The sequence below is a fragment of the Ranitomeya imitator genome, chromosome 10, assembly GCF_032444005.1.
Source record: "Ranitomeya imitator isolate aRanImi1 chromosome 10, aRanImi1.pri, whole genome shotgun sequence".
Taxonomy (NCBI): Eukaryota; Metazoa; Chordata; class Amphibia; order Anura; family Dendrobatidae; genus Ranitomeya; species Ranitomeya imitator.
The window spans coordinates 22,896,538-22,924,347 of record NC_091291.1 but is presented as its reverse complement, the minus strand read 5'-3'; the positions used below and the strand labels follow the sequence as shown (position 1 = coordinate 22,924,347).

Below are 27,810 nucleotides of genomic sequence, written 5' to 3'. Positions count from 1 at the left end.
AGAGTGCCTCCTCATATACAGTGCCAGAAGAGTGCCTCCTCATATACAGTGCCAGAAGAGTGTCTCCTCATATATACAGTGCCAGAAGAGTGCCTCCTCATATAAACAGTGCCAGAAGAGTGTCTCCTCATATATACAGTGCCAGAAGAGTGCCTCCTCATATACAGTGCCAGAAGAGTGTCTCCTCATATACAGTGCAAGAAGAGTGTCTCCTCATATACAGTGCCAGAAGAGTGCCTCCTCATATACAGTGCCAGAAGAGTGCATCCTCATATACAGTGTCAGAAGAGTGTCTCCTCATATACAGTGCCAGAAGAGTGTCTCCTCATATATACAGTGCCAGAAGAGTGCCTCCTCATATACAGTGCCAGAAGAGTGTCTCCTCATATACAGTGCCAGCAGAGTGTCTCCTCATATACAGTGCCAGAAGAGTGTCTCTTCATATACAGTGCCAGAAGAGTGTCTCCTCATATACAGTGTCAGAAGAGTGTCTCCTCATATACAGTGCCAGAAGAGTGCCTCCTCATATATACAGTGCCAGAAGAGTGTCTTCTCATATACAGTGTCAGAAGAGTGTCTCCTCATATATACAGTGCCAGAAGAGTGCATCCTCATATACAGTGCCAGAAGAGTGCCTCCTCATATACAGTGCCAGAAGAGTGTCTCCTCATATATACAGTGCCAGAAGAGTGTCTCCTCGTATACAGTGCCAGAAGAGTGTCTCCTCATATACAGTGCCAGAAGAGTGTCTCCTCATATATACAGTGCCAGAAGAGTGTCTCCCCGTATACAGTGCCAGAAGAGTGCCTCCTCATATACAGTGCCAGAAGAGTGTCTCCTCATATATACAGTGCCAGAAGAGTGTCTCCTCGTATACAGTGCCAGAAGAGTGTCTCCTCATATACAGTTCCAGAAGAGTGTCTCCTCATATATACAGTGCCAGAAGAGTGTCTCCTCGTATACAGTGCCAGAAGAGTGTCTCCTCATATACAGTGCCAGAAGAGTGCCTCCTCATATACAGTGCCAGAAGAGTGTCTCATATATACAGTGCCAGAAGAGTGTCTCCTCGTATACAGTGCCAGAAGAGTACCTCCTCATATACAGTGCCAGAAGAGTGTCTCCTCATATATACAGTGCCAGAAGAGTGTCTCCTCGTATACAGTGCCAGAAGAGTGTCTCCTCATATATACAGTGCCAGAAGAGTGTCTCCTCGTATACAGTGCCAGAAGAGTGTCTCCTCATATATACAGTGCCAGAAGAGTGTCTCCTCGTATACAGTGCCAGAAGAGTGTCTCCTCATATACAGTGCCAGAAGAGTGTCTCCTCATATATACAGTGCCAGAAGAGTGTCTCCTCGTATACAGTGCCAGAAGAGTGTCTCCTCATATATACAGTGCCAGAAGAGTGTCTCCTCGTATACAGTGCCAGAAGAGTGTCTCCTCATATATACAGTGCCAGAAGAGTGTCTCCTCGTATACAGTGCCAGAAGAGTGCCTCCTCATATACAGTGTCAGAAGAGTGCCTCCTCATATACAGTGTCAGAAGAGTGCCTCCTCATATACAGTGCCAGAAGAGTGCCTCCTCATATACAGTGCCAGAAGAGTGCCTCCTCATATACAGTGCCAGAAGAGTGCCTCCTCATATACAGTGCCAGAAGAGTGCCTCCTCATATACAGTGCCAGAAGAGTGTCTCCTCGTATACAGTGCCAGAAGAGTGTCTCCTCATATACAGTGCCAGCATGGTGTCTCCTCATATACAGTTTCAGAAGAGTGCCTCCTCATAAACAGTGACAAAGGGAGGATTTCTTACCTCAAAATCAGTCTCAATTTATCTAAAAATTTCTTGTACATTTTGCAGTGCGGCCATACTGGCAGGTTTCCCTTTTACCTTTTTTATATACTAAGAAGAGGTAACAGGGGCAGACACAGCATTGGAGCAACCTGTGCAGGCGCCTGGGGGACATAGTGCACCTCCATGGCGACGCTTCAGGGGTGCATTATGATTGGGCTGCCAAGGGCCCAGATATTGTTATTACACAGGGGCCCCCTTCTGTCTCTATCCGCCCCTGCTAGATTATATATACATTTTGGCAAATCTCGTTAAGGGGTTTATGTGAGTAAATACACATATGGCTGCCCCTCGCGGTGGCGGTCTCTGACTTTGCAGGAATCCCGCTTGCTCTCGGAGATCACCCCAATTCTGCCAGATTTCCAGAAAATGCGTGAGAACCATAAATCTCCACATGTGCATCCATCTTTATAGAAACCGCAAGATAAATGTCTGGAGGCGATAAAGGTTAAAGTCGGAATGGGTGCAGCCATGAGATTTATATCTGGAGGGTTAATGATTAATCAGCGGGTAAAGGCCTTATTAATATTATGTTATGATACTGACGACAAGGGAAGAGACGCAGATCGGACCGCTCGTGCCCAGATACGGTACGTCTCATCACTTTTTGGGGTCTTTTCAATAACTAGATATTACATGAGGTCTGCGGACCTCCAGCTACTGTGAAACTGCAACTCACAGGATGCCTTTCTGTCAAGGTATGCTGGGAGTTGTAGTTTGAAAACAACTGGAGTGGCAGCGCAGTGAGCAAAACAATATAAAACGCTCATTTTTCTTTTTTTAAGGTTTTCTGACACATTGCAGCAAACCCTCAGCTGTGTGACCAGGACTAGGTTAGAGGATAGGTTTACACCCAGGGTTTGCAAACAGAAAACATGGAAATGCTGAGGAATCGAGACACAAAATGTATTTCTGTCTCTTCGCCTCTTGTAAAACTACAATACCCAGCATGGCCACACATTAAATGTGACATTTATAGATAAATAAAACAGAAGTGTATAAATAAAGTTTATTGAATATTTAGTAGAAAATAATTTGTGGCCTGCGACAGCCAGGTATAGTTTTAGTCCACCATACCGAGCCTGACAGGGAAATTGGTTTTGTTGCCCATAACGACCAATCAGAGATCGGCTTTTATTTTTCCAGAGCAGTTTTAGAAATGAAAGCTGATCTCTGATTGGTTGCTATGGGCAGTGACAACAGTGTTGATAACTGAGGCCTTGTGTGTACAACAAAGCCTATACTCTCATCAATAAACTTTATTGTACAACCTCGGAGAACTGGTTTAACCCTTCCTGACTTATACGGGCACTTAAAAAATATTATTTTATGTTTATGGTGCAGACCGAAAATTTATTTGGTCCCTTTAGGAAACGTGAACCTACAAACATAAAATTGCAGTATATTGTGAACTTGACAATCTCCTATGAAGTCCAACAAGTTGGCTTTTGTAGAGGATCTTAAATGGTTGATATGGAGGGTTTAGGAAGGCTTCCCTCAGTTGTCATGGCAACTGACTGGATGACCCATGAACGTGATAAACAACGACCTCCATGTTGAATCCTGTTAAATGTTGCTGTCACGCTTGACAGAGTCAATTAAAGGGTACGTCCGCCATATTTGTACAGCGGCCATTGATAAGGTCCAGAGGGGAGTAAGGACCAAAGCAACTTCCTAATGAGTCTTCTTGTTCTCTCGCGATCCAAGATGTCGGAGAAGACTGAATGTCTTCCTAAAGTCCAGTCTTGTAGACCATCCCTGGCGAAGTGGTTGGAGAAGAACCCGGCCGTGCTGCTGCGGTGGCTTCACGATGCCGGTGCCATATCCCAGCAGACTTATTTTAACCTCCTGGAGAAGAGACCAGAGAGCAACCAGGTCATCTCCATGTTGGAAATCATGCTGAAGAACGAGAACAGCTGCCGGATGTTCATCCATGTTCTCCAGCAGGTCCAAGAACATTACAGCCCTGAGCTCCGCATCTGGCTGAGAAACACGTTCCCCGTCTACTACAAGCAGCCGACTGGCGCCATTGGTAAGTTTACCAAAACTTTACCAAAGTTTACCAAAATAGAGCAGTCATCCTTTACTCTACAAAACGGACCTCGTTATAGAAGGAAAACTTTACATTAGACGTATGCCCTTCTCTACGAACCCCGATCAGAAAAATTCCACTGGCCATGTTTTATAGTGGGTAACATTGGATCATATCTTTTTGTTCAATGACTGGTACTAATGGGGGTCTCTTGTATTCATATGTACACTTTAAGGGGGTCACATTACCAGGTCAAAAGTGGCAAGTTTTTATTCCTAATAATTTAGTTTTTTGCTCTTTTTTTTTTTTTTTTAAATCCAAAATAAGTTTCTGGAGATATGGGCTCTTTTATCCAGTGCAGACGTTATGGTTTTACAAAGGGGGTGGAGTTCACAGGGTAATTATGCAGAGGAGCCTGAAGACACGCCCCAGAGGAGCTCGTGAGCCACACCTTCTTTGTAAAGACCATAAAAGTTGGCACCAAATATCAAGGCCCATATCTAGGTGATAGTATGGCAGATTTAAAAAAAAAAAAAAAATCAGAATACTAGGGAAGCAGCAGAATAAAATAAAGGGGAACTTCACCTCAATTTATTTTTTAGTGACTACAGTATTATGTACAGGGGTATAATTTATAGGGGGCAGAGGTTGTGGTTTACATCCGTTGGCCGCCGGAGATCATAGCTGTTGATCCAATGGACTACCGAGTGTTCTTCCTTCGTCTAAGGAGTGGTAATTAATATCATCGTATTGGACAACCCCTTTAAGCCCCCCGATTTCAACTCTTATTATTACAGATCTTGAGAAACCGATGAAAAAGTCGACCTGGTCAAGAATAAAAGGTGGATTCAAACGTGGAAAGAAATACAACCTGGAGAAAGAAGGTCAGTACCGCTTATCTGTCTACCGCGCACTGATGACTTACAGATACACAAGGCTTAGATACGCACTAATTATAATTTTAAAAAAAACGTACAGACCTAATGCCTCTCACAGCTGAGGGTTTGATACTATGGAATCCAGTCTCGACGATCCTCTGTGAGAAACATTACATTACAAAGATTCATAACTTTTCAATGTTGCAAGACTGATGTATTTAAATAAAAATATATACAGATTCTTTATTGAATAAAAATCGAGACCCCTTTATATGTATACAGTCTAATTTTTGGAACTGACTTGTTGCATGAGTCACTGGACCAAAAACTGATCACAATGTGCCCCCATGCTAGGACCCCTGTAGATCAGCTGTAACCTGACGGTAATCCTGGCAGTAAGTGTCCACTGTCTCTGCAGTGCCCCCACAGACAGAATTAGGTATTACACAGTGCTCATGCAATTCAATAGGCGGTCAGTATAAATCAGTACAGGACTGGTCCTCCAGAGTGAGAGACGCTCTTTGTATCTTTGGGGATCCTAATCCCAACTTTATTAAGTCAGAATCATAAAATGTGTTTGCTTAACTCCACATGCCCTTTATTGTAAAGATAAATTTATTAGAATGATTTCGATTAGACGTGGACAAGCAAATGGCACATATGCAGGTTACAATCTACATCTTAGGAGGCCACATTGTTTTCACGCCTGTCATGTTTTTAATTGAGTGCATGGATCATAAGTTTGATTCATATGTAAAAGATTTGCGCCATTTTCTTCCCTAAAAATTATATGGCTTTTGATTGTTGTAATTGGTGTAGACTACTGACTGCTGGTGCTTGCAATTAACAGGATTGGCACCAGCGAAATCAACCAGGACGAGCTGACCCAAGAAGCCTAGAAAGTGACCCCAGCCGCACTGCAAAAAAAAAATACTAAAAAAAAGCTGGAAATGTTAGGGAATTACACACATGACCAGGAAACACAGAACGCAGCATAGAACCGGTCCGCAGAGCTGACAATCTACAACAATCCAGCAATAAAAGCTTAGGAGTTGTCAATACTCCCTTTTTATGTAGATGGCCACTCAACAGTAAGCTGATATAGGATGCACTGGTCTACCGGTAATAAAAAGTAATCTGTGGGGAAATCCGGCAGGAGGTTTTCGTTTTATTTGCAGCACCTCCGCAGGACATGCAAAGTATTACACAATTGCTGGGCTTCTGCCAACTGGTCCTCACTGGCATAACGAAAAATGAATGGAGCGGAGGTGCAAATTTTTCAATTGAGCGGAGGTGCTCAATTGAAATAGTGGATACAAATCTCCCCTTCTAGCAGTCAATGGGGGTCTCAATGGTCGGTCTCTGTGGATAGGTGTGAAATTGCTTCTTCTAGAAGGCAATATACTGTATAGAAATTTGCTTTATTTTAATGAAGAATATAACAATAATTCATATTTTCCAACAAATTATATCGCTTACGAAGTCATCAAGGTATGCTCATTTTTATTATTGCACTGTTTATATGACAATATGTTAAAAATAAAAGGTTTTCTTCAGCCCAGTCTGTGTTTTTGTGGAATTGGTAGATGGGATTTACGGCATCGCGTAGCATTACTTGGTGCAAACTTTTTGCCCATCGCCGTGCCCACAATCCTGAAAGGTAATGCAAATTCTAAGGCGATCCTTGATTTTTCCGCCATTGCAGAACTACAAAGCCCAGCTCATACCTGTTTGTTCTGTAGCTAGCGACAATAATTTTAAAGGAGACACCGCAGATAAAATGTTACATGGATTTTCTGTTTATTCTGGGCCCATGTAGCTACTATTATACTAGTGATAAGCCAAAAATATCTTCGAAAGTAGAAGTGTGAAAGTTCACAAGTAATAATAGGACTATTACGGAGCCGGCCCGGCTGTCGGCCAGCGTTTCCTCATTCGGCTCACGTAGCTCCTCTTTGTCGCAGATGTGTTATCTGGGTTTGGGTTAAGAGTTCAGGAATTTTACTGCTGGGTAATAAAAAAAAAAACTTCATGAATGTGACAAGAGCCAAGATCTGCATGAGATATAATCCAAACTTGCACGATTTTACAATCTATCTACTGTTTCCGTTCAATCAAGATCTCTGCTTGCTGTCATTTATTAGGAGCCTTCGATGTGTAATTTCAGTCCTGCCATGTGATAGGCAGAGGTGTATGGTCTGTACAGAATGTACAGTACAGTTGTCAGAGCGCCTAATGAGTCTTAAAGGGGTTTATCGGCCTTGGGGTACAAGTCTCCAGTCACTTTTTTGTGACTGCAGACTTGTGAATCCTCGCAGCACGCACAGTGTGCGCAGTCAGGATTCTCTGGTGCCAACGCCAGGAGCAGGTGTGTTGTGAATTCTGCTCTTGGGCTCCCTACGGTGGTTATGAGTGGTAGTGCTGCTGTCTGTGGATCGCAGCATTTATCAGGTGTGTTCAATTTGGACTCAGCTATTTAGTCCTGCTTGATCCTTTAGTCAGTGCCAGTTGTCCATTGTTTTTGGAGGATTCACATCCCTTCTGGTCTCTCCTGTTCGCTGTGCTTTTCTTCAAAGATAAGTCCTGGCTTTGTTTTTGCTGTCCACCTGCTGTGGACCTTATAGTTCTGTGCATTTTCATGTTTTTGTCTTGTCCACATTTGTCTGTGAAGGATTTTTTGCAGCCAAGCTGTGTCTCTGGAGATGCAGATATACCCTCCATGTTTTTAGTCAGATGTGATGATTTGTATTTTCTGTGGTGGATATTTTCTAGTGTTTTAATACTGACCGCATAGTACTCTGTTCTATTCTTTCTTTTTAGCTAGTATGGCCTCCTATGCTAAATCCTGATTTCATGTCTGCATATGTTATTTCCTGTTATGAAAGGCAATTCAGTACTACAATGGACATAGCGGTCAGAGCACATACAGTGATCTGACAATAACCCAAAATCATAGAACGAGCTCTGAGACGTGGGAACTCTGCAGACCGCAATCCCTAATCCTCTCCAAACAACACTAGAGGCAGCCGTGGATTGCGCCTAACTCTGCCTATGCAACTCGGCACAGCCTGAGAAACTAACTAGCCTGAAGATAGAAAATAAGCCTACCTTGCCTCAGAGAAATACCCCAAAGGAAAAGGCAGCCCCCCACATATAATGACTGTGAGTTAAGATGAAAAGACAAACGTAGAGATGAAATAGATTCAGCAAAGTGAGGCCCGACTTTCTTAACAGATCGAGGATAGAAAAGGTAACTTTGCGGTCTACACAAAACCCTAAAGAAAACCACGCAAAGGGGGCAAAAAGACCCTCCGTACCGAACTAACGGCACAGAGGTACACCCTTTGCGTCCCAGAGCTTCCAGCAACAAATTAGACAAGCTGGACAGAAAAAATAGCAAACAAATAGCAAAGAAGAACTTAGCTATGCAGAGCAGCAGGCCACAGGAATGATCCAGGGAAAAGCAAGTCCAACACTGGAACATAGACAGGAAGCCAGGATCAAAGCATTAGGTGGAGTTAAGTAGAGAAGCACCTAACGACCTCACCAGATCACCTGAGGGAGGAAACTCAGAAGCCGCAGTACCACTTCCCTCCACCAACAGAAGCTCACAGAGAGAATCAGCCGAAGTACCTTGAGGAGGGGTCACCGAACCCTCACCAGAGCCCCCAGGCCGACCAGGATGAGCCACATGAAAGGCACGAACAAGATCGGGAGCATGGACATCAGAGGCAAAAACCCAGGAATTATCTTCCTGAGCATAACCCTTCCATTTAACCAGATACTGGAGTTTCCGTCTAGAAACACGAGAATCCAAAATCTTCTCCACAATATACTCCAATTCCCCCTCCACCAAAACCGGGGCAGGAGGATCAACAGATGGAACCATAGGTGCCACGTATCTCCGCAACAATGACCTATGGAATACGTTATGTATGGAAAAAGAATCTGGAAGGGTCAGACGAAAAGACACAGGATTAAGAACCTCAGAAATCCTATACGGACCAATGAAACGAGGTTTAAACTTAGGAGAGGAAACCTTCATAGGAATATGACGAGAAGATAACCAAACCAGATCCCCAACACGAAGTCGGGGACCCACACGGCGTCTGCGATTAGCGAAACGTTGAGCCTTCTCCTGGGACAAGGTCAAATTGTCCACTACATGAGTCCAAATCTGCTGCAACCTGTCCACCACAGTATCCACACCAGGACAGTCCGAAGACTCAACCTGCCCTGAAGAGAAACGAAGATGGAACCCAGAATTGCAGAAAAATGGCGAAACCAAGGTAGCCGAGCTGGCCCGATTATTAAGGGCGAACTCAGCCAAAGGCAAAAAGGACACCCAGTCATCCTGATCGGCAGAAACAAAGCATCTCAGATATGTTTCCAAGGTCTGATTGGTTCGTTCGGTCTGGCCATTAGTCTGAGGATGGAAAGCCGAGGAAAAAGACAAGTCAAAGCCCATCCTACCACAAAAGGCTCGCCAAAACCTTGAAACAAACTGGGAACCTCTGTCAGAAACGATATTCTCTGGAATGCCATGTAAACGAACCACATGCTGGAAGAACAATGGCACCAAATCAGAGGAGGAAGGCAATTTAGACAAGGGAACCAGATGGACCATCTTAGAAAAGCGATCACAGACCACCCAAATGACTGACATCTTTTGAGAAACGGGAAGATCAGAAATAAAATCCATAGATATGTGTCCAAGGCCTCTTCGGGACCGGCAAGGGCAAAAGCAACCCACTGGCACGAGAACAGCAGGGCTTAGCCCGAGCACAAATCCCACAGGACTGCACAAAAACACGCACATCCCGCGACAGAGACGGTCACCAAAAGGATCTAGCCACCAACTCTCTGGTACCAAAGATTCCAGGATGACCAGCCAACACCGAACAATGGACCTCAGAGATAACTTTATTGGTCCACCTATCAGGGACAAACAGTCTCTCCGCTGGACAACGATCAGGTTTATTAGCCTGAAATTTTTGCAGCACCCGCCGCAAATCAGGGGAGATGGCAGACACAATTACTCCTTCCTTGAGGATACCCGCCGGCTCAGACAAACCTGGAGAGTCGGGCACAAAACTCCTAGACAGAGCATCCGCCTTCACATTTTTAGAGCCCGGAAGGTACGAAATCACAAAGTCAAAACGGGCAAAAAACAGCGACCAACGAGCCTGTCTAGGATTCAAACGCTTAGCAGACTCAAGATAAGTCAAGTTCTTATGATCAGTCAATACCACCACGCGATGCTTAGCTCCTTCAAGCCAATGACGTCACTCCTCGAATGCCCACTTCATGGCCAGCAACTCTCGGTTGCCCACATCATAATTTCGCTCAGCAGGCGAAAACTTCCTGGAAAAAAAAGCGCATGGTTTCATCACTGACGAATAAAAGAGAGAAAATAGCATATGGACGGCACTGCCCCAACTAAATCCATAATCTTCAGGAAAAACGGTACTAGAAAGCTATATCATGTCAGCAACAGCCATGGCAAAAAAGATATCGGGTGCAAAACCATGAAATAACATATGTGTCCCAGGTAGCAAAAGAAAAAAAGCAGGATGCACTCACCAATCTTCAAAGTAGCAAATTTTATTGAGTCTTCACAATTAAAACTTCATGGCCGGGGGAGAAGAAAAGGAGCTCGTGCGAGCAGGGGAGACGACGGCCGTTTCGCGCAGTCCTTGCGCTTCAACGGGTCTGCAGACCCCTCCCCTGCTCGCACGAGCTCCTTTTCTTCTCCCCCGGCCATGAAGTTTTAATTGTGAAGACTCAATAAAATTTGCTACTTTGAAGATTGGTGAGTGCATCCTGCTTTTTTTCTTTTGCTACCTGGTTTCATCACTGAGCAATCAGAACCTCTCTGCGACAAAACAGCCCCTGCTCCAATCTCAGAAGCATCAACCTCGACCTGGAACGGAAGAGAAACATCTGGTTGACACAACACAGGGGCAGAAGAAAAACGACGCTTCAAGTCTTGAAAAGCTTCCACAGCAGCAGAAGACCAATTAACCAAATCAGCACCCTTCTTGGTCAAATCGGTCAATGGTTTGGCAATACTAGAAAAATTGCAGATGAAGCGACGATAAAAATTAGCAAAGCCCAGGAACTTTTGCAGACTTTTCAGAGATGTCGGCTGAGTCCAATCATGGATGGCTTGGACCTTAGTAACATAGTAACATAGTAACATAGTTAGTAAGGCCGAAAAAAGACATTTGTCCATCCAGTTCAGCCTATATTCCATCATAATAAATCCCCAGATCTACGTCCTTCTACAGAACCTAATTGTATGATACAATATTGTTCTGCTCCAGGAAGACATCCAGGCCTCTCTTGAACCCCTCGACTGAGTTCGCCATCACCACCTCCTCAGGCAAGCAATTCCAGATTCTCACTGCCCTAACAGTAAAGAATCCTCTTCTATGTTGGTGGAAAAACCTTCTCTCCTCCAGACGCAAAGAATGCCCCCTTGTGCCCGTCACCTTCCTTGGTATAAACAGATCCTCAGCGAGATATTTGTATTGTCCCCTTATATACTTATACATGGTTATTAGATCGCCCCTCAGTCGTCTTTTTTCTAGACTAAATAATCCTAATTTCGCTAATCTATCTGGGTATTGTAGTTCTCCCATCCCCTTTATTAATTTTGTTGCCCTCCTTTGTACTCTCTCTAGTTCCATTATATCCTTCCTGAGCACCGGTGCCCAAAACTGGACACAGTACTCCATGTGCGGTCTAACTAGGGATTTGTACAGAGGCAGTATAATGCTCTCATCATGTGTATCCAGACCTCTTTTAATGCACAGCATGATCCTGTTTGCCTTGGCAGCTGCTGCCTGGCACTGGCTGCTCCAGGTAAGTTTATCATTAACTAGGATCCCAAAGTCCTTCTCCCTGTCAGATTTACCCAGTGGTTTCCCGTTCAGTGTGTAATGGTGATATTGATTCCCTCTTCCCATGTGTATAACCTTACATTTATCATTGTTAAACCTCATCTGCCACCTTTCAGCCCAAGTTTCCAACTTATCCAGATCCATCTGTAGCAGAATACTATCTTCTCTTGTATTAACTGCTTTACATAGTTTTGTATCATCTGCAAATATCGATATTTTACTGTGTAAACCTTCTACCAGATCATTAATGAATATGTTGAAGAGAACAGGTCCCAATACTGACCCCTGCGGTACCCCACTGGTCACAGCGACCCAGTTAGAGACTATACCATTTATAACCACCCTCTGCTTTCTATCACTAAGCCAGTTACTAACCCATTTACACACATTTTCCCCCAGACCAAGCATTCTCATTTTGTGTACCAACCTCTTGTGCGGCACGGTATCAAACGCTTTGGAAAAATCGAGATATACCACGTCCAATGACTCACCGTGGTCCAGCCTATAGCTTACCTCTTCATAAAAACTGATTAGATTGGTTTGACAGGAGCGATTTCTCATAAACCCATGCTGATATGGAGTTAAACAGTTATTCTCATTGAGATAATCCAGAATAACATCCCTCAGAAACCCTTCAAATATTTTACCAACAATAGAGGTTAGACTTACTGGCCTATAATTTCCAGGTTCACTTTTAGAGCCCTTTTTGAATATTGGCACCACATTTGCTATGCGCCAATCCTGCGGAACAGACCCTGTCTCTATAGAGTCCCTAAAAATAAGAAATAATGGTTTATCTATTACATTACTTAGTTCTCTTAGTACTCGTGGGTGTATGCCATCCGGACCCGGAGATTTATCTATTTTAATCTTATTTAGCCGGTTTCGCACCTCTTCTTGGGTTAGATTGGTGACCCTTAATATAGGGTTTTCATTGTTTCTTGGGATTTCACCTAGCATTTCATTTTCCACCGTGAATACCGTGGAGAAGAAGGTGTTTAATATGTTAGCTTTTTCCTCGTCATCTACAACCATTCTTTCCTCACTATTTTTTAAGGGGCCTACATTTTCAGTTTTTATTCTTTTACTATTGATATAGTTGAAGAACAGTTTGGGATTAGTTTTACTCTCCTTAGCAATGTGCTTCTCTGTTTCCTTTTTGGCAGCTTTAATTAGTTTTTTAGATAAAGTATTTTTCTCCCTATAGTTTTTTAGAGCTTCAATGGTGCCATCCTGCTTTAGTAGTGCAAATGCTTTCTTTTTACTGTTAATTGCCTGTCTTACTTCTTTGTTTAGCCACATTGGGTTTTTCCTATTTCTAGTCCTTTTATTCCCACAAGGTATAAACCGCTTACACTGCCTATTTAGGATGTTCTTAAACATTTCCCATTTATTATCTGTATTATTAGTTCTGAGGATATTGTCCCAGTCTACCAGATTAAGGGCATCTCTAAGCTGGTCAAACTTTGCCTTCCTAAAGTTCAGTGTTTTTGTGACTCCCTGACAAGTCCCCCTAGTGAAAGACAGGTGAAACTGTACAATATTGTGGTCGCTATTTCCTAGATGCCCGACCACCTGCAGATTTGTTATTCTGTCAGGTCTATTAGATAGTATTAGGTCTAAAAGTGCTGCTCCTCTGGTTGGATTCTGCACCAATTGTGAAAGATAATTTTTCTTGGTTATTAGCAGAAACCTGTTGCCTTTATGGGTTTCACAGGTTTCACTTTCCCAGTTAATATCCGGGTAGTTAAAGTCCCCCATAACCAGGACCTCATTATGGGTTGCAGCTTCATCTATCTGCTTTAGAAGTAGACTTTCCATGGTTTCTGTTATATTTGGGGGTTTGTAACAGACCCCAATGAGAATTTTGTTACCATTTTTCCCTCCATGAATTTCGACCCATATGGACTCGACATCCTCATTTCCTTCGCTAATATCCTCCCTTAAAGTGGACTTTAGACAAGACTTTACATAGAGACAAACCCCTCCTCCTCTCCGATTTTTACGATCCTTTCTAAACAGACTGTAACCCTGTAAGTTAACTGCCCAGTCATAGCTTTCATCTAACCATGTCTCGGTTATTCCCACTATGTCAAAGTTACCTGTAGATATTTCTGCTTCTAGTTCTTCCATCTTGTTTGTCAGGCTTCTGGCGTTTGCAAGCATGCAGTTTAGAGGATTTTGTTTTGTTCCAATCTCCTCGCTGTGGATTGTTTTAGAAATGTTCTTACCTCCCTTCTGAGTATGTTTTCCTGGATCTTCTTTGTTCAAGTCTAATGTTTTTCTTCCCGTCCCCTCTTCTTCTAGTTTAACGCCCTCCTGATGAGTGTAGCGAGTCTTCTGGCGAATGTGTGTTTCCCAGGTTTGTTGAGGTGTAGTCCGTCTCTGGCGAGGAGTCCATCGTACAAGTAATTCACACCGTGGTCCAGGAATCCGAATCCTTGTTGTCTGCACCATCGTCTTAGCCAGTTGTTTGCATCAAGGATCCTGTTCCATCTCCTGGTGCCGTGCCCATCTACTGGAAGGATAGAAGAAAAAACTACCTGTGCATCCAGTTCCTTTACTTTCTTCCCCAACTCTTCAAAGTCTTTGCAGATTGTCGGTAGGTCCTTCCTTGCCGTGTCATTGGTGCCTTAACAGGATCCATCTCGATAGTAGAAGGGGAAAAGATGAACCCCAAAAATGAAACCTTCTGCACACCAAAGAGACACTTTGATCCCTTCACAAACAAAGAATTAGCATGCAGGACCTGAAAAACTGTTCTGACCTGCTTCACATGAGACTCCCAATCATCCGAGAAGATCAAAATGTCATCCAAGTACACAATCAGGAATTTATCCAGGTACTCTCGGAAGATGTCATGCATAAAGGACTGAAACACTGATGGAGCATTGGCAAGTCCGAATGGCATCACTAGATACTCAAAATGACCCTCGGGCGTATTAAATGCAGTTTTCCATTCATCTCCTCGCCTGATTCGCACCAGATTATACGCACCACGAAGATCTATCTTGGTGAACCAACTAGCCCCCTTAATCCGAGCAAACAAATCAGATAACAATGGCAAGGGGTACTGAAATTTAACCGTGATCTTATTTAGAAGGCGGTAATCTATACAAGGTCTCAGCGAACCATCCTTCTTGGCCACAAAAAAGAACCCTGCTCCTAATGGTGACGATGACGGGCGAATATGCCCCTTCTCCAGGGATTCCTTCACATAATTGCGCACAGCGGCGTGCTCAGGCACGGATAAATTAAACAGTCGACCTTTTGGGAATTTACTACCAGGAATCAAATTGATAGCACAATCACAATCCCTATGCGGAGGTAGGGTATCGGACTTGGGCTCATCAAATACATCCCGGTAATCAGACAAGAACTCTGGAACCTCAGAAGGGGTGGATGACGAAATTGACAGAAATGGAACATCACCACGTACCCCCTGACAACCCCAGCTGGACACCGACATGGATTTCCAATCTAATACTGGATTATGGGCTTGTAGCCATGGCAACCCCAACACGACCACATCATGCAGATTATGCAACACCAGAAAGCGAATAACCTCCTGATGTGCAGGAGCCATGCACATGGTCAGCTGGGTCCAGTACTGAGGCTTATTCTTGGCCAAAGGCGTGGCATCAATTCCTCTCAATGGAATAGGACACTGCAAGGGCTCTAAGAGAAACCCACAACGCTTAGCATATTCCAAGTCCATCAAATTCAGGGCAGCGCCTGAATCCACAAATGCCATGACAGAATACGATGACAAAGAGCAGATCAAGGTAACGGACAGAAGAAATTTTGACTGTACCGTACCAATGGTGGCAGACCTAGCGAACCGCTTAGTGCGCTTAGGACAATCAGAGATAGCATGAGTGGAATCACCACAGTAGAAACACAGCCCATTCAGACGTCTGTGTTCTTGCCGTTTAACTCTGGTCAAAGTCCTATCGCACTGCATAGGCTCAGGTTTAAGCTCAGGTAATACCGCCAAATGGTGCACAGATTTATGCTCACGCAAGCGTCGACCGATCTGAATGGCCAAAGACATAGACTCATTCAAACCAGCAGGCATAGGAAATCCCACCATGACATCCTTAAGGGCTTCAGAGAGACCCTTTCTGAACATAGCTGCCAGCGCAGATTCATTCCATTGAGTGAGCACGGACCACTTTCTAAATTTCTGACAATATACCTCTATCTCATCCTGACCCTGACAAAGAGCCAGCAAATTTTTCTCTGCCTGATCCACTGAATTAGGTTCATCGTACAGCAATCCGAGCGCCAGGAAAAACGCATCGATATTACTCAATGCAGGATCTCCTGGCGCAAGAGAAAATGCCCAGTCCTGAGGGTCGCCGCACAAAAAAGAAATAACAATCAAAACCTGTTGAACTGGATCACCAGAGGAGCGAGGTTTCAAGGCCAGAAATAATTTACAATTATTTTTGAAACTCAGAAACTTAGTTCTATCTCCAAAAAACAAATCAGGAATAGGAATTCTTGGTTCCAAAATAGCTTTCTGATCAATATTGTCTTGAATCTTTTGTACTCTTGCCGAGAGCTGATCCACAAATGAAGACAGACTTCTAATGTCCATCGCTACACCTGTGTACTGAACCACCCAAATGTCTAGGGGAAAAAAAAGGCAAAACACAGTGCAAAGAAAAAAAATGGTCTCAGAACTTCTTTTTTCCCGCTATTGAGAATCATTAGTACTTTTGGCTTCCTGTACTGTTATGAAAGGCAATTCAGTACTACAATGGACATAGCGGTCAGAGCACATACAGTGATCTGACAATAACCCAAAATCATAGAACGAGCTCTGAGACGTGGGAACTCTGCAGACCGCAATCCCTAATCCTCTCCAAACAACACTAGAGGCAGCCGTGGATTGCGCCTAACTGTGCCTATGCAACTCGGCACAGCCTGAGAAACTAACTAGCCTGAAGATAGAAAATAAGCCTACCTTGCCTCAGAGAAATACCCCAAAGGAAAAGGCAGCCCCCCACATATAATGACTGAGTTAAGATGAAAAGACAAACGTAGAGATGAAATAGATTCAGCAAAGTGAGGCCCGACTTTCTTAACAGATCGAGGATAGAAAAGGTAACTTTGCGGTCTACACAAAACCCTAAAGAAAACCACGCAAAGGGGGCAAAAAGACCCTCCGTACCGAACTAACGGCACGGAGGTACACCCTTTGCGTCCCAGAGCTTCCAGCAACAAATTAGACAAACTGGACAGAAAAAATAGCAAACAAATAGCAAAGAAGAACTTAGCTATGCAGAGCAGCAGGCCACAGGAATGATCCAGGGAAAAACAAGTCCAACACTGGAACATAGACAGGAAGCCAGGATCAAAGCATTAGGTGGAGTTAAGTAGAGAAGCACCTAACGACCTCACCAGATCACCTGAGGGAGGAAACTCAGAAGCCGCAGTACCACTTCCCTCCACCAACAGAAGCTCACAGAGAGAATCAGCCGAAGTACCACTTGTGACCACAGGAGGGAGCTCTGCCACAGAATTCACAACAATTTCCCTCTCCTCTTAGAGTCAATATTTGTGGGGGGCTGTCTATCCTTTGAGGATTTTCTCTGAGGCAAGATAGGATTCCTGTTTCTGTCTTTAGGGGTAGTTAGATCTTAGGCTGTGTCGAGGGGTCTAGGGAGCGTTAGGTACCCCCCACGGCTACTTCTAGTTGCGCTGCTAAGTTCAGGGTTTGCGGTCAGTACAGGTGCCACCTTCTCCAGAGTACGTCTCATGCTGCTCCAAGGCCATCAGATCATAACACAGGTGAACATGTGGCTGCAAGTATGCGATTTGCATAATTCAAGCCACATTCAGACTAGACATGTCCAGCCTCACTTAATACAAGTGAGATACGTCTAGTTGGAATGTGACTTCATGTATGCAAATGGCCCACCAATCCTGACAGCGTGTACTGTGCACCACACCCTATTCTTCTGAATTCCTTGTAAATGCAGCGCTCCTTGACTAGGAGACCTCTGATAGCCTGTAATATAGTCATTGAGAAGTAAACACTAAAGTTAAAATTCCCTCCCTTCTTGAGAATGGAGAGGATTTTTAATAAAAGGTCAATTGCCAAGTTGCTTGTTTTTATAAGCAATTTCTTTGCAATTTTATCTACTTATAATATTGAGAAAATCACTTTAAAGAGGCACATACACATCCAAGAGTGTATTCCCTTCTGGCGAACGCCACTGAGTTCATCTCAGTAGGTGCCATGTAATCTCCCTCTGAAAGTGGTGATAAGGAAAAAAACAAAAGGGTAGGACAAGTAAAACCAGTAGGTCCAAGCCATGTTTTCACCATGGGTGAGGGTTTGGAAGATCTCTAACATAGGCACACACAGGTCTAGTTATGACTATGTTCTTTAGGTGATCTTATGTTACTCTATTTTTCTCTAGGCCAACCATCCAATGTTCTCGGTGAACGTCCACAATTACAAGGTACATATAGTTACTTTTGTCCCACTGGTTGAATAAATTGAACTGAATAGATTGTAAATTATTTCTGTTTTGTTGACTCGCAACTTCTGATGCCGTCTATCTCAAAGGAGAAGACATGTAAAATTTACACTTGCCATAATAACACTCCCTTTTCTATACCATACCCATTTTACGCCCTCTCTACACCACACATCCCATTTCCCAAAGTGGATGGCGCACAAAAAAAACTTCTCAAAGTATGGAGTTCCTATAGTGGTTCCAGAGATTTGTCCAGTATGGTGAAAGTAAGCCAACCATGTTCCCACCAGATATCGGTGGAAGGTCTAGAGGTCCATATAGACATTGGACTCCTAGTCTCATTGGTGTCCGTTGACTTAAATCTAATTTAATCGATTAGTTACATATATGTTTTTCCCTGTAGGAGAACCATCCAATGCACCAAATGAACATCGACAGTTGGAATGTAAGTTAACTCCAAGCTGAGATTGCCTAACCAAAAAATCCTAAAATTTTATTTTACAGAATATAGAATTTTTATTCGTTCTGTAAAAAAAGTTAAACAGATACTTGAGAATGGCGAGACCAGGACTTCAATGGAAGATACAAGGGGTTATCAAGGAAAGGGATGTGAGAAACACGTGACTGAAGGATCAGACTACACAGGCTTTGTTTGTAGTCTGTTGCCATAGAGACTCAAAGATCTTCATAGGAGCTGTATACACAAAACACGTGCAAAGTTGCTTTTCTTAGTATATAGCAACAGCCGATGGTGACAAAAGTGCACAAAACCTTCAACGATTATAGCCTCAGCCAGGAGATACAATATATATTGGCATAGGTTATGATTGCTGCTGGACAAAGACTTGAGAATATAGTCATCGGGCACAGGTTATACAGTACTTCTTGCTGAGCACTGAGAATATAGTCATACTTCTTGCTAAGTAATGACTTGTGAATATCATCATTGGGCACTTGATAATATTTGGGTGCATTTGGGTCTCGAACTTCTTAGTAAATAATCACAATGTAGAATTGATTCCTTAAAAATGGGTCCAGGTTTATTTGCTATTTTTTTTTCCATTGTTTATTTGCCTCCCATGAATCGTCAACTTTGTAAATAGTTTCCATTAAAAAATCTCTCTTATTTTGTTGTTGTAGAGTCTGTGCTTCTCCTATACTTAGCTGGCTGTGCTGCTGCTTCTCCCAAAGGTGTCAGTTGTCTCTGTTCTCTCAATCCGTACTTTTAGTGTAAAGTTGGCCCTAAATATTAGATGAATATTGGCAAAACCCCCTAATTTGGATGGGACCTGCCTATCAGCCTATGTGCTCAGTGGTGGTTGAGTTCTTCAACAACAAATGAAGCAACTCAGCTCCACTGCTTTCCTTGTAACCCATGGACAAGTGAAGGTGTGACGTTGCTTTTTGAGAAACCAACCATGTTTCTCTAGTCTTGGACAAGCCCTTTAAGACTGATCAATTCTTTTTTTTTTTTTTAGATGCTTTGCAAGATCACATGCAGTCTCAACTGAAACAAAATGTCAAGATCCAAGGAAAACTGGAGACCTCTCATTGCTGGTGCCAGATGTTCGAAATCCGATACACTGAACTTTTTATAACAGATGAAGATCCATCCGGGCTACAGGGTCAGCACGAGTATCTGGTCCTGGCCAATCGACGAGCACGCATGTATGAGCACAACAAGCACCAGAAAATCAATCTCATCGACATCTTCTCCCCACTAGAACCAACCGCGCAAGGACCAAATGTCGTGTTAATGACGGGAATAGCTGGAATTGGGAAGACCTACGCTATGCAAAGAATTATGCATGAGTGGGCCATTGGGAAGGCCTTCAACAATGTCTCATGTGCGATTAATTTTGCTTTCCGAGAGATAAACCTGTTGGAGGAGCCCATTAGCCTTGTTGAGCTCATAAAACAGAAGCATGCCCACCTGCAGAATATAGTGGAGCACCTATGCAGCAATCCACAGGGATTGTTGGTTCTTCTAGATGGTTTGGATGAATTTAAACACTGTGTAAGTCAAGGTAACAAGGTTCAAAGCTGCAAAGATCCAGCACCCATCAAGGATTTGGTCTACAGTCTTTTGAATCGGTCATTATTGCAAGGTGCGTATATCGTGGTGACCAGCAGACCCCGACCATCCCTTCCCCTAGATACTTTTGACCGGAAAATGGTCATCCTTGGATTTGAGGAAAAACAAGTCAAAGATTTTTGTTTTAGGTTCTTCCGAGAAAAGACGATATCTGAAGAAGTGTTGAATTATATTATGAAGAATGATAGTCTGTCAGGTTTATCCTTCATTCCACTGTATTGTTTCATCATCTGTACGGCTTTAGGACCCTTTTTCCAGGAAAAGGTGGAAAAGTCATGCCTTGAGAAGCCACCAGAGACCATGACTGAGGTCTACAGGAGTTATCTGTGTACTATTATGCATCTCAGAGATGATACTCCAAAAGCTGATAATGAACCTATTGTCCTCTGCAGTCAACCTGTGCTATCCAAAATGAAGGACAGTCTTTGTCAACTTGGCAAATTAGCTTATATTTCTTTGCTAAAAAGCAAAACCTTATTCACTTCTGATGACCTCCGAAGATTTGGATTTGACCCTACTCTTCTACCAGACAGCTTCATTCATCGAATCTTTGTCAACGTCGAAGGACAAAGTACCAAGGAGATGTTTGCCTTCTTCCATATGACTATTCAAGAATTTTTTGCAGCCCTCTATTGTGTGGCTTCTATAAGTTCCTCCGCAGAGGAGCTACTACAATGTCTCAATCTCTGGTGTTTTGGAATATTTCCTGAAGACCCAGTCCAAAGTGAGCTCCTAGCCACCACTATGAAACTCATGACTGCAAAACAATGTGAGAATCTACAAATGTTCTCTCGCTTCGTCATGGGCCTTATCTCATTTAGGATAGAGGGTAAACTACGTGGCTTAGTGGACAGTTTCACCTTTGACATCCTGGATCCCCTAACCAATTGGTTTAAAGGAAAAATTACATGTGAAGTAAACCAGCGGCTCCTCAACCTTCTCCATTGTTTGAGAGAACTAAGGCAAGAAGCCGTGGTGAAAGTGGTGGCCCCTGAAATTGATGAAGTTGACCTCTTCAAGGTTATACTGAACCCTGCGGACTGCGCTACTCTAAGCTACATCCTACAACACTCTACTTGTAAGCTAAAGACTATGAACCTCGGTTACACAAACATTGGCATTCAAGGTCTACGAAGACTGCAACCGCTTCTCCATCGATGCCAAACCTTATAGTAAGTATGCAAATGTTCTCATTTTTACAGTATTGATGGCAAAATGCCACACTACCAAAAAGTATCAGTAATTAGGACGAAAATTTGTCTCAAGAGAAGACACGTATTGACCTGTGCGGAACGTTTCAAAAAGAAGGTATTGGTTCTCCATTTGGCTGTTTCTCTTGTGGTTCTTCTGGTGGCTGCATTGTCAGTTACAGTTACTGTATCGTGAGAAGGTTATGACACCCCAACGTAACTAATTCATATAACAAAAAGGTAGTAATGGTCCTGAGCCAGGTGCAAAGTCGGGAAAACAAGACTACGAGGAAGACAAATCACAGAAAAGGATTGTGCAGCTGTACAAGGGGCACTATAAAAAAGTTGGCTTCTATCTACCCCCCTAGGTCTAGCAGGCGCCATCCTACCACCTACACAGTATACAGGAGGTCTAGATTAAAATATACAAAGACTCAGTTTCCAATTTCTTCAAATTGCAGGCAGGAATATTTATAAGAGAAGACAGAGTTAGAAAGTCTGGGTGTTATCAGGTATTGTAAAAGTGAACGATATCAGTATCTAGACTCAACAACATACTGTAGAATAAACATGACCCCCAACAATAAAAGTATGGTCAAAGTACAGTACAGACAAAAAATTTGGACACACCTTCTCATTTAAAGATTTTTCTGTATTTTCATGACTATGAAAATTATAAATTCACACTGAAGGCATCAAAAGTATGAATTAACACATGTGGAATTATATACTTAACAAAAAAGTGTGAAACAACTGAAAATATGTATTATATTCTAGGTTCTTCAAAGTAGCCACCTTTTGCTTTGATGACTGCTTTGCACACTCTTGGCATTCTCTTGATGAGCTTCAAGAGGTAGTCACCGGGAATGGTTTTCACTTCACAGGTGTGCCCTATCAGGATTAATAGGTGGAATTTCTTGCCTTATAAATGGGGTTGGGACCATCAGTTGTGTTGTGCAGAAATCTGGTGGATACACAGCTGATAGTCCTACTGAATAGACTGTTAGAATTTGTATTATTGCAAGAAAAAAAAGGAGCTAAGTAAAAAAAAATGAGTGGCCATCATTACTTTAAGAAATGAAGGTCAGTCAGTCTGAAAAATTGGGCAAACTTTGAAAGTGTCCCCAAGTGCAGTGACAAAAACCATCAAGCGCTACAAAGAAACTGGCTCACATGAGGACCGCCCCAGGAAAGGAAGACCAAGAGTCACCTCTGCTTCTGAGGATAAGTTTATCCGAGTCACCAGCCTTAGAAATCGCAGGTTAACAGGAGCTCAGATTAGAGACCAGGTCAATGCCACACAGAGTTCTAGCAGCAGACACATCTCTACAACAACTGTTAAGAGGAGACTTTGTGCAGCAGGCCTTCATAGTAAAATAGCTGCTAGGAAACCACTGCTAAGGACAGGCAACAAGCAGAAGAGACTTGTTTGGGCTAAAGAACACAAGGAATGGACATTAGACCAGTGGAAATCTGTGCTTTGGTCTGATGAGTCCAAATTTGAGATCTTTGGTTCCAACCACCGTGTCTTTGTGCGATGCAGAAAAGGTGAAGGAGAGTGATGGGGTGCTATGCCAGATGACCTGGCCTCCACAGTCACCAGACCTGAACCCAAACGAGATGGTTTGGGGTGAGCTGGACCGCAGAGTGAAGGCAAAAGGGCCAACAAGTGCTAAGCATCTCTGGGAACTCCTTCAAGATTGTTGGAAGACCATTCCCGGTGACTACCTCTTGAAGCTCATCAAGAGAATGCCAAGAGTGTGCAAAGCAGTCATCAAAGCAAAAGGTGGCTACTTTAAAGAATCTAGAATATAAGACATATTTTCAGTTTTTTTCACACTTTTTTGTTAAGTATATAATTCCTCATGTGTTAATTCATAGTTTTGATGCCTTCAGTGTGAATGTACAATTTTCATAGTCATGAAAAAACAGAAAAATCTTTAAATGAGAAAGTGTGTCCAAACTTATAGTCTGTACTGTACATGAATCAAAGTCTTAATTTTTTTATCTAAATTTGAGAACATTAGCATCTTTGAATTCACAGATTCCAATCTGAAAATTACAATTGGCAAGAGTTAAAAGTAGGTATTTGGGAAAATAACTACTATAATACTGACCATATGTACAAGAATATAACTACTATAATACTGACGATATGTACAAGAATATAACTACTATAATACTGCTCCTATGTACAAGAATATAACTACTATAATACTGCCCCTATGTACAAGAATATAACTACTATAATACTGCTCCCATGTACAAGAATATAACTACTATAATACTGCCCCTATGTACAAGAATATAACTACTATAATACTGCCCCTATGTACAAGAATATAACTATTATAATACTGCTCCTATGTACAAGAATATAACTACTATAATACTGCTCCTATGTACAAGAATATAACTACTATAATACTGCCCCTATGTACAAGAATATAACTACTATAATACTGCTCCTATGTACAAGAATATAACTACTATAATACTGCTCCTATGTACAAGAATATAACTACTATAATACTGCCCCTATGTACAAGAATATAACTACTATAATACTGATCCTATGTACAAGAATATAACTACTATAATACTGATCCTATGTACAAGAATATAACTACTATAATACTGCTCCTATGTACAAGACAGACAGACTCTTCCATCTTTCATCCAGCCACTGACGCTTCTGGATTGTGAGTCATGGGGAAAGGAAAAGAACTGTCAACGGATCTACGGGAAAAGGTAGTTGAACTGTATAAAACAGGAAAGGGATCCAAAAAGATATCCAAGGAATTGATAATGCCAGTCAGCAGCATTCACACTGTGATGAACAAATGGAAAATCAGGGGCTCTGTAAAAACAAAACCACGGTCAGGTAGACCAACAAAAATTTCGTCTACAGCTGCCAGGAAAATGTTTTGGGATGCAAAGAAAAGCCCACAAATAACATCAGCTGAAATACAGGACTCTCTGAAAACTAGCGGTGTGGCTGTTTCAAGATGCACAATACAAAGGCACTTGAAGAAAAATGGGCTGCATGGTCGAGTCACCAGAAGAAAGCCATTACTGCGCAAATGCCCCAAAGTATCTCACCTACAATACACAAAATAGCACAGAGACAAGCCTCAAAACTTCTGGAACAAGGTGATTTGGAGTGATGAGACCAAATTTGAACTTTTTGGCCACAACCATAAACGTTACATTTGGAGAGAGGTCAACAAGGCCTATGATGAAAGGAACACCATTCCCACTGTAAAGCATGGAGGTAGATCCTGATGTTTTGGGGATGTGTGAGCTACAAAGGCACAGGAAACTTGGTCAAAGTTGAAGGAAAGATGAATGCAGAACATTATCAGCAAATACTGAAGGTAAATTTGCACTCATGGTCCTGGAAGCTGTGCATGCCTCGTACTTGGACGTTCCAACATGACAAAGATCCAAAACACAAGGCCGACGTGTCATTGGCTACAGAAGAACAAAGTGAAGGTTCTGGAGTGGCCATCTCAGTCTCCTGACCTCAATATCATTGAGCCCCTCTGGGGAGATCTCAAGAGCGCAGTTCATGCTAGACAGCCCAGGAATTCACAAGAAACGGAGGCTTATTGCCTAGAAGATTGGGCAGCTTTACCATGTGAGGAAATAAAGATCATCCACAAACACCACAAAAGACTTCAAGCTGGCGTTGATGTTAGAGGGGGCAATACACGGTATTAAGAAATGGGGTATGTGAACTTTTGATCAGGGTCATTTGGATGTTTTGTGTTGTCATTATGGTTTAAAAAGAGAAAATACAATAGTGTGACAATAAATGGCTTTACCCAACCACTATCCATGAGTGGAGGAAAAGTTTTGGTGTTATCCTTCATATTCTCTGAAAAAAAAGGCCAAGAAAGCAAAAATTCTGCCGGGGTATGTAAACTTGTGAGTACAACTGTAACAATAGTCTAACTCCTCAGGAAGATGACATTTTATCTGACTACAATCATGTTTTTGCTCATTTCTTGGAGTGTCTATTGTGTGTTGATGATACCATAACTATGGTCACCATTAATGTTTTTCTTTGTTTTAAGTTTGCGCTATAACTCATTGGACAAAGAAGCAGCAGCAATAGAAGCCGATGTCCTGAAGTCTCCAATGTGCCAAGTAAAAAGTCTACTGTAAGTGTTAATCAAATAATGTTTATTGTAGAAGATATGTTATAAAGTAGATGTGCCCCCCCCCCCCCCCGCAGCACAGAGCATCTCAGGAAAAAACTGAGAGTATGACAATGGGGAGAGATCTATATGTGACAAGGAAAGTATCAACTTATGATGTTCTAAACTCTAACTCAGAACCAGATCGTCAAATCATGGCAAAATAGTTTTCTGAATTGCCCCATTTTGTTTAAATGGTTATATCTTGTTACAGCATGTGTGGCAACAGCATCGGATCGGAAGGCGTCCAGTGTCTCTGGGAAGCATTAAGTCAGAACCAGACTCTGGAAGAGCTTTATGTGGACATTACCGGCATTACAGACAGTGGCCTGGACAATTTACTACCTTGTCTGGCAAACAACAAGACCCTGCGACTGCTAACGTAAGTAAAACTATGTCTAAGAATATAACTACTATAATACTGCCCCTATGTACAAGAATATAACTACTATAATACTGCCCCCTATACACAAGAATATAACTACTATAATACTGCCCCTATGTACAAGAATATAACTACTATAATACTGCCCCTATGTACAAGAATATAACTACTATAATACTGCCCCCTATGTACAAGAATATAACTACTATAATACTGCCCCCTATGTACAAGAATATAACTACTATAATACTGCTCCTATGTACAAGAATATAACTACTATAATACTGCCCCTATGTACAAGAATATAACTACTATAATACTGCCCCTATGTACAAGAATATAACTACTATAATACTGCCCCTATGTACAAGAATGTAACTACTATAATACTGCCCCCTATGTACAAGAATATAACTACTATAATACTGCCCCTATGTACAAGAATATAACTACTATAATACTGCTCCTATGTACAAGAATATAACTACTATAATACTGCCCCTACACACAAGAATATAACTGCTATAATACTGCTCCTATGTACAAGAATATAACTACTATAATACTGCCCCTATGTACAAGAATATAACTACTATAATACTGCCCCCTATGTACAAGAATATAACTACTATAATACTGCTCCTATGTACAAGAATATAACTACTATAATACTGCCCCTATGTACAAGAATATAACTACTATAATACTGCTCCTATGTACAAGAATATAACTACTATAATACTGCCCCTACACACAAGAATATAACTGCTATAATACTGCTCCTATGTACAAGAACATAACTACTATAATACTGCCCCCTATGTACAAGAATATAACTACTATAATACTGCCCCTATATATGAAGTTGTGGCTAATCTTCTCTGTCCTGCTCAGAATTGTAGGTAACAAGCTCAGTGACAGAGGGAAGGCCGTGTTGCTGGAGCTGCGGGTACGGTTGCCTGGCCTGAAGGTTCTCAGCAGCTTTATGGGGGACATGGGGCTGCTGCAGGCCTACTTGGACTGGGTGCAGGAACTAAAGGAAAACTCGCAGCAAATGGAGTCAGTGAAAAATGTCGATGCCTTACGGAATATATTGTCAGAGCTCCGGAAGGAGGATCCTGGAGAGAAGCCCCTCGCCCTCAGGGAAAGAGCGGCAGAGCTGGAGCGGGAGATTCACCTGATCCTTCAGTCGTCCTCAGAAACTGGGAGATAAAGAACAGAGGTTCTACATCATGCAGGACACTAAAAACTGCCACAGTGTGAACAAACTACCTATTAAAGGGACAGTACACCCTTCACAATTTTCCATATTTTTTACGTAAACCTACACCTACAAATGTAGATACAGTATATGGAATCAAATAAACTAAGGAAGATAAAAATTATTAGACTGATGTTATTTACATAAGGAAATGTATCTAATATCATGTCCGTCAGCAGAAAAAAGTATGTGAACCCATGACCATTAGCTACGGTAATATGACAGAAGCCTTTAGTTGCTTAGAAGTGACCTTGGGTTCCTTTGTAACTTTGAAAACTACTATACGCCTTGCTCTTGGAGTGAATTTTGTTAGAATTGTGAGATAATTTGAAGGAAAAATTAGAATCTGGAGTTTTTAATCAATGGGATGACAACGAGGTGTGAGTGGGCGACCTGTTTTTATTTAAAGAGTAGGGGTCTATCAAAGTCGGAGGTTCACAACACGAGTTTGTGAAAGTGAATAGTGGCAGGAATAAAGGAGATTTCTGAGAACATCAGAAGAAGAGTTTTTGATGCTCA

General features: G+C 42.3%; 1 protein-coding gene across 1 annotated transcript; it reads left to right on the top strand.

Annotated features, from left to right (window-relative positions):
- The first annotated feature begins 2,366 nt into the window (after positions 1-2,366).
- On the top strand, positions 2,367-27,406 carry LOC138650970 (protein NLRC3-like). Its single transcript, XM_069740859.1, has 9 exons — positions 2,367-2,439; positions 3,557-3,881; positions 4,679-4,765; positions 18,099-18,140; positions 18,562-18,603; positions 19,637-21,425; positions 25,523-25,609; positions 25,860-26,027; positions 26,925-27,406. Exons 2-9 carry the CDS (start codon positions 3,557-3,559, stop codon positions 27,241-27,243), a joined length of 2,859 nt encoding a protein of 952 aa, XP_069596960.1. The 5' UTR covers positions 2,367-2,439; the 3' UTR covers positions 27,244-27,406.
- The last annotated feature ends 404 nt before the right edge of the window (positions 27,407-27,810 follow it).